The sequence below is a fragment of the Carassius carassius genome, chromosome 28 (assembly GCF_963082965.1).
Source record: "Carassius carassius chromosome 28, fCarCar2.1, whole genome shotgun sequence".
In the NCBI taxonomy this organism is placed as follows: Eukaryota; Metazoa; Chordata; class Actinopteri; order Cypriniformes; family Cyprinidae; genus Carassius; species Carassius carassius.
Window position 1 is genome coordinate 15,443,603 of NC_081782.1, and position 12,566 is coordinate 15,456,168.

General features: G+C 34.9%; 1 protein-coding gene across 1 annotated transcript; it reads right to left on the bottom strand.

The window, feature by feature from the left end:
* Nucleotides 1-1,602: 1,602 nt before the first annotated feature.
* Nucleotides 1,603-6,684, bottom strand: LOC132107615 (zona pellucida-like domain-containing protein 1). The gene is made up of 10 exons (XM_059513714.1): nucleotides 6,575-6,684; nucleotides 5,257-5,477; nucleotides 4,303-4,484; nucleotides 4,108-4,180; nucleotides 3,355-3,452; nucleotides 3,062-3,151; nucleotides 2,676-2,847; nucleotides 2,494-2,599; nucleotides 1,981-2,010; nucleotides 1,603-1,733 (listed from the first exon to the last, which is right to left on the bottom strand). Exons 1-10 carry the CDS (start codon nucleotides 6,678-6,680, stop codon nucleotides 1,603-1,605), a joined length of 1,209 nt encoding a protein of 402 aa, XP_059369697.1. The 5' UTR covers nucleotides 6,681-6,684.
* Nucleotides 6,685-12,566: the final 5,882 nt, after the last annotated feature.

Below are 12,566 nucleotides of genomic sequence, written 5' to 3' on the forward strand. Positions count from 1 at the left end.
TCTCCGTAACCGTGGAGGCTGAGCTCCAGGGGATTTTTCGAGCGACCCAGGCCCAACGTGGCCTCCCTCTCCTGGGCATGAGAGTGAGATGGCATCCCCTTTTCGAATAGTAAGGTTGCATAAAAATGCTAGCGTTTTGGATTCTTCTTTTCTTCTCATCAACAGCGAATGATGTGAAATCTGTGAAAATGACGTACCACTGCACAGAAAACACCAATGGAATTGTAACATGAACCTGTCAGCTGAGATACCTGGGAAGGACGACACTTTTTCTAATTAGGGTCAAATCAGAGTGTAGGGTGTTGGCCTTCCTCTATTGACAAGGACACAAAACCACTGAAAATGTTACAAACCTCATCATAATATGATGCTGGCCATGACGCATTCAGTGAAATATCTTCGGAAAAGACACGCATAAGAACAAAGACATAAGAAACGAAAGGGAGATAAACAAACACTGCATCAGATTTTTCTAGATTTTTGCTCGCTGCAAAACCTGCAGTATTCTGGGATTACGTAGAGAAAGGATGCAGATTGTGAAGATCTGCAGTGGCACTGTGAGAAAAGAGTGGTTTGTGTCTGTATTGTGTTTTCAATGTCATTGTGGCTGAATAAAAAAAAGAGTGTGATTTTAGATAAATCTGGAATATGTTGCAAATCATCTGTAAAACTGATATAAATGCAGACAAATTAGCAATAAGTAGTGAAATGAGACATCAATTTGAATACATTTTTATATAAAAACACTTTAAAAATGTCCATTATCTGCAGCTGTCAAAATCAGTTCGGGAAAAACATCAGGTTATACATATTTACAATCTGAATAAAAAATTATTCAATTATTCAGTGTAATAACACTATAAATGTGCATCTAAAAATATTTCATTTAGATTTTAAACTATTTTATCATGCTAATTAAAAACAAATAAACAAAATTGTCTAGGTTAACAGCATCTGTGTAATGCTGTTTATTACAATAGAAAATAACTGTGATTTGTCCCTCCATTTGTAAAAAATAATCAAAAACTACTAAAAATATATATTAATAGTGTAGTTTTTTTCTGTGGTATTCAATCCAATCTGTTGCTGCCAACTAATATTTAACTAGGAAGATTTTTTTCATCACTTATTCTTCACACACACACACACACACACACACACACACACACACACACACACACACACACACACACACACACACACACACACACACACACACACACACATACACACACACACACACACACACACATACACACACACACACACACACACACACACACACACATATATATATATATATACATACACACACAGTTTAAAAGATCAACAATAATCCATAAAGCTAATCATCTGCAATCTATATGTGAACAATCTACATCTAATTTGTGCTCTGCACTTCAAGACACATAATGTAGGATCACTGACCCTGATGCGGTTAACAAACTGAGGTATTTTAAAAGGCACTATTAGATTCATATAGTTCAAAAGGGAAAACTCGTTTGTCAAAGCCGCCCAATGGCAATTTTGTGTACAAATGTGAGAGCAGTGACCGAATATTGTTTGACGTATTTCAGTGCACTCTGGATTTGGACGTCATGGTCATCTGAAGCTGGGCTTCCTGAGCAGCCTGAGGGAGAGGATGAAGAGGCCCAGGCTCGTCACACCCAGCACAGCCACACCTGATATCAAGGCACTGGTTACAGCATTCAGATGCTGCGAGGATCCGCTCACTGCAGGGGCACAGAGAGGGGTGAATGGGGGTCAGCAGAGGTTGTGGGGATGAATGGAGTTGAGTGGGGTCAAAATCAGACGTAGCTCTGTAAATGGGTACCACAGTTGTCATGGGGCTCATTTGCAGAACCTGACATAGTGTCCATTGTTTCAGTCTGAAAACAGAGCTGATGTCTCACAGAATGGACACGGTGGGGTGGGGTAATAAAAAAACAAAAAAGCAGGCTACTTAAAGAAATATTTTACCAAGTTGTGAGTTGTTGGTTGGAGATTCATCTGCAGAAAACAAGCAAGATGTAGAGGTTTTTGTGATAAATGGTTGCATGGTTTAATACTTTCAACATTTAACTACAACATTTGCATCTCAAGCTTTAAACAAATTCTACATTTGTTCTCAATTCAAATGCATGTACACATGTACACATTTACAAAACGACAAAAATTTTATTCTTACAGCAATAAAAGTCCATTTCAAAGGTATAAAAAAATATATTGAATCTACTTAACATTACAGTGTTTGTGTTCCCATGCATGCACAGGCGCTTTAATAATTGAATAATAGTAATATGTTTGCCTGGTTTTATGGTTTGCTTTTGAAATGTTTGAATTTATGCTTACTTGTTGATTTTATTCAATACAATGTCATAAAGATTAAGTAGATTTTACTTTTATACTGTTAATAATTCAATTTACTTAACAACCAAAACTCTGTGCAACAACTTGTGAAAGTTGGATTAAAAAGTTGAGGATGGCTCTCACCGCTCCTAGTGATTATGGGCCCTGCGGTTATGACGGCATCCCCTGAGGATGAACCTGAGACAACATGTTCCTCCACAGTGTCTCTCCTCCTGCGCTTTCCACAGATCTGCCATGAATGATATTACAGTCAGTGCTCTCGTTCAGTTACTACACATAAAATACTGGAGCATTATACTGTTTACCGGCATTAGCATTGCGCAGTCATCAACTCGACACAGCTTTGTAATACAGTGCAGAAACACGGTGGACATCTTTTGGTTCTTATGTTTCACAAAACGGAAAACTTCAAACGCAAAGCGGCCAGTTTGAGTTTTTCCGTTCTCAAATACAGTTGTCTGTGGATCCTTGTAGCACCTATTTAAACCCCCACAAAAATAAAGCCTCTTTAAACTTGAAATCTGCTGAAATTGATTATCTTCAGCCAGACACAACTTTAGCCAAGCACACACTCACACACACACACACACACACAATTTCCTCTAAAAGGCCTTTTTGCATTGTATAGTTGAGCAGGTAATGAGGACTCACCGAGCTAATGTGCACATCATTTCAGAAAATACTAAATTACCCAAAGAAAAGGTCAATATAAGAATAGCGTATCCCATCATTAGGGTTCCCAGAGGGGGTGGTGTAACAGTGATCCATCAGAACGTTCCACCTGTGGGGAAAACACAGTCATTTCTGCTAATAATGGGAGTCAAATCTCTAAACTCAAGAAAACAACAACAACAGATGCTTAGTTAACGGGGCCTCGAAAAAGTATTTACCCATGATGACTAGTAATGAGTTTATACTAGTATTGAAATTATAATGACTTTAGAATATATATAAACATATTTCTCAGTACGATATAACCCTTACCTCCTGTCCAGATTTGTAGCCCTAACTGCAGCAAACACACGAGTTTTCAAGGACAGGCCGGACATTGGTATAGAGATCAGCTGACTGAAAGTTGAGTCCTGTAAAATATGAATCAAAGGAAATTAGCTACTGTAACAGTGGTCTAAGTCATTCTTTAATGCAACATGCCATTTTTTCAATTTTTGTTTATTTTTGAGAAAATATGAAATATGAATTTAAAATAATAGATCCTAAGAATAAATTATTTACAATCCAAATAAGTCAATAAAACATAATTCTCAAACAAATTTCTAATAATAGTAATAATAATGCATTTTTATGTAATGAAATTTTAAAGTATACAACCATTAAGATTGAAAAAGGATTAAGAATATTCATAAAATATACATTTTGATGTATAGTTAGTTGCACATTTTTTAATAAATTTATATTTTCATTTTAAGAAATTATATGTAACTTGCTGTTACCCTTTATTTTAATGTGTCCTTGTTACACATTACATGCACTTACTATTATAATAACAATAAATTATGCATAATTACATGCAAGTAACCCTAAGGAAAACCCTAATCCTAACCCTAACCAAACCATATAGTAAATACGTGTAGTCCATTAATAATAATTACACCTGAAAATAAAGTGTAACCTAACCTGTAATAAAAATTAACATGTAATAAAAACGTGGTTCAGAATTTTTTTTTATTTCTTCACATCCATAATGCATTTTTTTGATGAACTACAGAGATCACTCACATTGTAAAGCACTAGACTGAGAGTGCTCAGGAAAGTGCCATTGTTGTCTTTCACTGATATTGCAGCAGACGATCTGGTAAAGAAGAATGAGATTAACTGAAGACATTATGACTGTAAATTCCCAGCAGAACATATAAGCAAAGGACTGATTATTCTGATGAATGAAGAGTTGTAGTTGTATGATGTTACACTCACGCTGCCAGCTGGCTGCTATTGAGCAGGTACTCCAGAGGATAACTACAGCTGAATTTATACACCAGACCTGGCAGGTAGCTGATAACAGTTGGAGGGTCTAGGGTGTCAATGTAGCCTGATATATTACCAATCCGTACCATGGACATATTCCCATAGGCATTAAAGCCTTGAGATGTAGAAACCTGATTAGAGAAACAGAGTTTTTTTTAAATTCATATAATCAAATTTGATTTAGAATTACATATCAGTTATGTTACATAATGGAAGTTCAGACAAAATTGAAAATTTGATGGAAATTTACTCAGGCCATCCAAGATGTAGATGAGTTTGTTTGCTTGTCATAACAGATTTGGTTTGCTCACCAATGTAACCTCTGCAGTGAATGGGTGCCGTCAGAATGAGAGTCCAAACATTTGATAAACACATCACAATAATCCACAAAAATATGCCCGTAGATTTTAATGTTAGCGGACAACAGGGAATGGACTTTTTTCACTAATTATAAATGATGGATTGTTATTTTAGCAATGGAAGCAATGGCTTAAAGTTAAAAATGTGGACTTGTTTATCGGCTTTTCAATTACTTCACAAGACATTAATTGATGGACTAGTGTTGTGTGGATTACTTGTGGATTATTGTGATGCTTTTATCAGCTGTTTGGACTCTCATTCTGACGGCACCCATTCACTGCAGAGGATCCATCTGATTAACAAATGATGTAATGCTAAATTTGCAGTGAAAAAGCAAACTCATCCACCACTTGGATTGCCTGGGAGTACATTTTCAGCAAATTTTCATTTTTGGGTGAACTATTCCTTTAACATAACCGGTGCAAGTTCCTATAGTTCAGTAGTACTGAATTATTACTATATTCATACACCATGGTTTTTCCCACTAAACTAAACATTTCCAAAACGGATACCATAGTACTTGTAAGTGAATGTATCCCTCACCTCCAGTGTGTTTCCACAGGCCTCCAGTGTGCTCAGGCTGATACTGAAGAGCACAGCTGTGGGGAAAGTGTTGTTGTTAATGAAGCCTCGGCATTGGGCGTCTTCATGACAACTGTTCAGTGCCAAGTCAGCATCGTTGTATCCAGAGTACAGCACAGGACACAGGTTAATCTTTATTGTGATTGTCTGAACGCCACAGTATACACTGATATCTCTCTCACCTTGAGGAAAAAATAATTGAAGTAAATGAAACGCTTATAATATGTGTTGCAATTGGAGACAGCATTCTTTACTAAACATGGGCTTATAATAAAATACAGTAGAGTCCAAAAAGCAAATGCTTCCATTTAGCTTTTTTCTTTTTTACACATTTTCTGTTACAAATGATGATTATCAGTGTGACAATATAAGTGCTGAAATGAAATATGAATTATGAATTCTGAATGAAAGATAAAAGCACTTGAGCTCCATAAACTCCACAAGCAAGAATGTATTTGATCTTTTGGAGCTAGAGATACTTGATCATTTACTTTATAACATTTACTTGTTACATTTTTTTCAATATTCTTAAATTTAATTGAACAACATTTAAATTATGTTGTAAATTCCAGATTTTCAGTGCAGACTTAAACTTTTGGATCCCACTATATATAATATTTTCTTATCTTACATAGTTATATTAAAAAGGTTTTTTATGTTTTTCAAAGAAGTCTCTTATGCTCAAGAAGGCTGTTTGTAATCAAAAATACATTACAGCATCATAACACCAGTCTTCAGTGTCACATGATCTTTCAGAAATCTTTCTAATATGCTGATTTTTCTAGTACATATATTTAGAAATTAAAAAATATTTGATTATTTGTAAAAAATATTTTTTTAAAGAACAGCATTTATTTGAAATAGAATTTGTTTTAACATTGTGTCTTTACTATTACTTTTGATCAACTTACTGTGTCTTTACTGAATAGAGTATTAATTTCTTTCAAAACAAACAAACAAACAAACACATGTGCACACACACACACACACACACACGTTTGTTTTTGTGAAAAGTGGGTTTATCCCATAGGCATAATGGTTTTTATACTGTACAAACTGTATATTCTATGGCCCTACACCAACCCTACACCTAACCCTAACCCTAACAGGAAACTTTGTGCATTTTTACTTTCTCAAAAAAAAAAATGTCATGTCATGTCATTATACACACTTGTGTCCTGATATGTCACAAAAACAAGAGCACACACACACACACACACACACACAAACACAAATCTAGCCGACTTTTGAACTGTATTGTTTATTTGGCTCTTCTTACCAGGGAATCTGCTGTGGTGGCTTGGATCACAGTTGAATCCATTGAACTGTGTAAAAGCTAAATGAATTCCACAGAAAAGCACAAGAGGAACACATATCCACTCCATATCAACACCTGCAAAGCAAGGAGAACAGACATTTTTACCATTTGAAAAAAATTTAATTTAAACAATGACTGGCATAACAGTAACCTTTTTGACTTAACAACATGGCAGTATAATAGCATAAAGTGTTGATTGAGTCTCTTACCTCAGTCCCCTGATGCAGGTGTGCTGTGCTCCATGTGTTTCGACCCGCTGTCACTGAGTGAATGGGCAGCCTGGCATCTGCACAGGGCCACCCGCACCACGGACCTCTGCAGCGGCCAAAACAATGAGCCATTATCAGACGTCTTAAACAAAAAGAGCTGTCCTGGACAACATGGGAAAATCCATCTCAATCTCAATGTGCTGAACAAATCTTTTTTATGGAGCCAGAAACATGAGCAGCTTTTACGATTTCCCACTCGTCTCCTCATAGTTGGTCTGCCTCTGTCATCGCTCAATAATGTCTGAGCTCAGTGTGGGACTTGAAGGCAGGAATTATGTTCTCATCGGCAGCTGAAGTGACTAAAGGGCCTATTCTCTCAGTCAGTCCATCAGGGTTGATAGTGAGTGTGCTGCTATTGTCACCGTGGCCTCCAGGTTCCTCGCACTTATCTCAACCAGAAACGCTCAGTGATCCATTCAGTGAAGCTCACAAACTGCCCGGTTTTGACATAGTAAAGTTAATAAATAATAGCAGATGATAGCTGCCATATTTATTACTCTGATTTAATCCGTTTATATTTCATAATTAAGATATGTTAATATGCAGTAATAACTTTTAAAGCACCTTCTGATTCTCATACATTTACTATGCTGCCTCAAGAACATGAATCAGTCTAATATGCTTATTTGGTGCTAAAGAAACATATTATCAATGTTGAAAACAGTTGTGCTGCTTAATATTTATATGGAAACCATGATACAGTATTAAACAAAAATCAGTTTTAACATTATAAATGCCAACTTTTGATCAATTTAATGAATTCATGCTGAATAAAAGAAGGATATTGTTGGAGATTGTTGTTGACTTCAGGAGAGTGCACACTCAGCATGCTCCTCTCACCATCAATGGTGCGACTGTGGGGAGGATGAGCAGCACCAAGTTCCTGGGTGTGCACATCACAGAGGACCTCTCCTGGACAGACAACACCGCAGCACTGGCTAAGAAAGCACAGCAGCATCTCTACTTCCTCTGCAAACTGAGAAGAGCCATAGCCCCGGCCCCCATCATGTACACCTTCTACAGAGGTACCATCGAGAGCATCCTGACGAGCTGCATCACTGTGTGGTATGGCGCCTGCAACGCGTCCTGCTGGAAGACTCTTCAACACATAGTGAGAGATGCTGAGAAGATCACTGGTGTCTCTCTCCCCTCCCTCCAGGACATTTACGGAACCCTTCTCACCCGCAAAGCCCTCTGCATTGCAGGTGATCCCAAACACATGCACACAGCTTCTTCAGTCTGCTGCCATCAGGGAGGAGACTGCGGAGTCTCCAGGCCAGGACCAGCAGACTGAAGGATAGCTTCATCCATCAGGCTGTCAGGAAGCTGAACTCCCATCCGACCTTGCCCCCCCCTCCCCTCTTTTACCCCATGCACCACTGAACTCTGATCCTCAGTCTCCCACCAGCTCACACACAAACACTCTGGGACCTGCACCAGACACTTTGTACAGCACTGGTCTGCTCACTACTTCATTTTCAGCATTTAACTGACCTCATTCAACTACTTCTTCTGTCAGTGTAAATAAAGAACTGCTCTCTGAGATTTTTTACATTTTAATCAGACTGAATAAGCTCTTTTGCACTACAATCATTATATCTGCACTGTTTACTTCACTGTTTGCACTCTATCTGCCATGTGCCTTGTGCTGCTTTACTTATCTTTCTTTTAACATGACCTATTTGTATAGAACCCAAACTTTTATGTGTTATTGCTTACAATCCACAGGTTGGTAAAATGTCATATACAGTCAAAACATATTTTAACTATTTAAAATAACTTTTTTTTCTGTTTGTACTGTATTCCTGTGACTTCAGAGCAGATATTTTAGCATCATTACTCCATGATCCTTCAGAAATCATCCTAACATTCTGATTTGCAGCTCAAAAAACATTTATTATTATTATGTTGTAATCAGCAGGTTTCTTTGATGAATAGAAAGCTCAGAAGAACAGCATTTATCTGAAAAAGAAATATTTTGTAACAATATAAATGTCTTTATCATCTTTTGATCAATGTAAAGCATCCTTGCTAAATAAAAGTAATAATTTCTTTACCAAAAAAATTATAAAATAATAAAAAAAAAAAAATAATAATTATATAATAATATATATATATGTGTGCGTGTGTTCCGTCAGGGGTGTGGTGTATAATTAGCACACAAAGAAAAAGAGGAACGTAAGCAGTCTTTAATTAATCCACACAGAAGGTATCCACAGAAAGCAGGCAGGTAACACAAGCACAACTCAGCTTTAACATTGGATGAGGGAACAGGACAGACTAGAATTAAATTCACAGGCAAGCGAGGATAATCATCAAGACACAGGTGAACTGAATAACACAATCAGACATGGGGGGAAAACTAGGCCACGGAGCACATGAAGGAAGAAAACACAACCAACAGTTCAGGGGTGTGACAGTTTTAAATATTATTTAAAAAATAATATATATTCTTGAAAAGTAAATCAGCATATTAGAGTGATTTCTGAAAGATCATGTGACACTGAAGACTGAAATAATGATGCTGAAAATTGAGCTTTGATCACAGGAATAAATTACATTTTAAAATATATTCAAATAGAAAGCAGTTATTCTAAATAGTAAAAATATTTCACAATATTACTGCGTTTTGCTGTATCAGATAAATGCAGGCTCGATGAACAGAATAGACTTCTTTAGAAAACATTACAACTTTTTACTGGTAGTGTATACTTTAATTATCACAAAATTGAAGTTGTTGGGATGCTACTGTTCACAAAAAGGATCAAATGGTTTCTGCCTTTAAAGAATCTTGCTCTTATTAGGTTGTGTTGAAATCAAATATGTTGAACTTTGGACAGGGCTACAATTGAGAGCAAATGGGATCAAATGGCCCTCTTCTCCTGCAATGAATACTGAAACCACAACCATATACTGTACTTCACAACACCCACCCATGAAACGACCCAGATGTACTGTCAGGCGGCCATGTGCTCTAATTCATCCTGACGGATTACATGACACTCAGTTGTTTTTAGTGATCACTGTACTGACAGCAGGTCAAGGACAGTATATTGCTATAAAGGTGCTTCACCATGCCATAGAGGAACCTTTTTGTCTAAATGGTTCCATAAAGAACCTTTGACATCTGAAGAACATTTCTGTTTCACAAAGGGTCTTTGTGGTGAAAGAAGGTTCTTCAGATTATAAAAAGGTAAGAAAGAGATGGTTCTTTAAAAAACCTTTGTCTGAATGGTTCTTTGTGGACCTAACAATAGTTATTCTGTCATCGCTGTGAAAAACCTTTTAAGCACCTTTATTTTTAAGAGTCATTTATATTGAGGAAAAGTTTTTAGTGCAATTATCATTTGCAGAGTTAAACCCTTAAATTTACACAGATATCAAATATAAGCATACTCCTACAGTATATAGTTCATATTTTCCTCAGATGTTATATCACAGTCAGATCAGCCACATACAGAGATTAACCATCATCTAATTTGATTCATTGCATGGAATGGCATGACAGTTCATTTCTTATGATTAGAATCAGCATGAAAACAATGCTTTTCAATTATTACCGTTATCATTTTTTTACACAAAGGCTTTTAAATCTATGCCACTAGCAAATCAAGAAAATAGATTACTGATTCATTTATTTTGTTTTACCTTAAATTGCTTTTATTACTGACAAAACTTTATAGTGAATAGTCCAGCCCACCGAGTGAAATCTATCCGAAACAACTGAAAGTAAGGGACTTTCAGCATACATGTTTTGTTTGTATGAATAATAAAACCTTTGAAATGAGACTAAAGGAGGACAAAAATGTCAGCTAACATTTCATGGGACAGTGTATTCATGTTATCCAAATACAAGTTTACTGATGTTGCACCCTCCTTCCTGAAATTTTCCCCTCTTATTATGTTTTATTTTCTAAAGCAAAAGAGAAATTTATTTTGTTAAGCTGTTTGTATAAAGAAAGCAAAATATTTCCCAGAAAGAGGGGAAAAGCATATGGGTGTAAATTAAAGCAGTTTTCATAAATTATTTATTTACATTAATTTAAATACTTCGCTATTTACTCTGATTCTCAGAGGTAAAGAAATAAAATAACTATTTTGTTGTTCCTTGGGCTATATGATTAAATCGCATGGATTTAGTCATTTGAATAATAATAATAATAATAATAATAATAATAATAATAATAATAATAATAATAATAATAATAATAATTAAAAGAACATTCATTAGATCTAGATGTTTTCATCTAATGATTCATTTAACATAAGTAGCCTATGTTTTATCCCCCACATCAAAGGGAGAGTTTTGAAACGCAGCATCACGTTTCGACTGCGCCCTCTAGTGTTCATATTGCGTAGAACGATTGTTCAGATTTGTTCTGAATTATTGTTCAGAAGATCAGCTGTTTCAATATTTGATTCAGGTGCACTTAAAGTCACTCTTCTTTAAACGTAATCTTTAAAAAAGATTCTTTGTATTTTCATATTTTCGTCATTTGTTTCACTTTTTGATTTTTTCAATTTTTCACCTTTTAAAACATTGCATTATCCCTCAATATTAAAATCACAGAACATAAAACATAAAGTTTTGGTCTCTTGCACACCAAGGCTGCATGTATAAATAAATAAATAAATAAATAAATAAATAAATAAATATATATATATATATATATATATATATATATATATATATATATATATATATATATATATATATATATATATATATATATATATATTTAATAACAGTAATATTGAGAAGTATTAATCCAATTTAAATTAGGCTGATCATTTAATGTATATTTAAAAGTGTAATTCATTCCAGTGATGGTAAAGCTGAATTTTCAGCATCTAGTCTTCTGTGTCACATGATCCTTCAGAAACCATTTTAATATGCTGATTTCATGTTTAAGAAAGATTTTCTCTTATTATCAATGTTGAAAACATTCGTTGTACTGTGTAATATTTTTATGGGAACTGTGATACAATTTTTTTCAGGATTCTTTGATGAACAGAAAGTTTGAAAGATCAATTTAATGCATCTTCACTGAATGCAAGTAGCTTATTAATTAACTTAAACTAATTAACTTTAAAACACAAATCCTTAAAATAATCAACCATCCTCAGAATACCTCTTATGTTCCACTGAAGAAAGAAAGTCATACCGGATTGTTAAGTACAACTTCTATTTAAAATTAATTTTGAATTTCTTTAAAATGTAATAAAAACAGGTAATATTGCGAAATATTTATTTAATTTGTTAAATATATGGCTTGGTGAGCATAATAAACTTTATTCAATAATATTAGAAAGATCTGAATTATACCAAACGTTTGACCCATAGAGTACTGAAGGTCTGTGGACATTAATTGTACAGTACTTTACTATGAAGGCCTATGCATCTTTAAAGGAAAATCACACACACACACACACACACACAGTACAAAATGTATTTTCTATCCACTTACTCTAACCCTTCACAGAAAAGTTTTTGCATAAAAAAAAATAAAATAAAAAATAAAATAAAAATTATATATATATATATATATATATATATATTTTTTTTTTTTTACATTTTAGGCTTTTGGTTTACATAAGACACGGGAAGTGTTCTCATAAACCAGGTATACCCATACACATGTGTAAAAAGTGAAAAATACAACCTTTTTCATATTTCACATCCT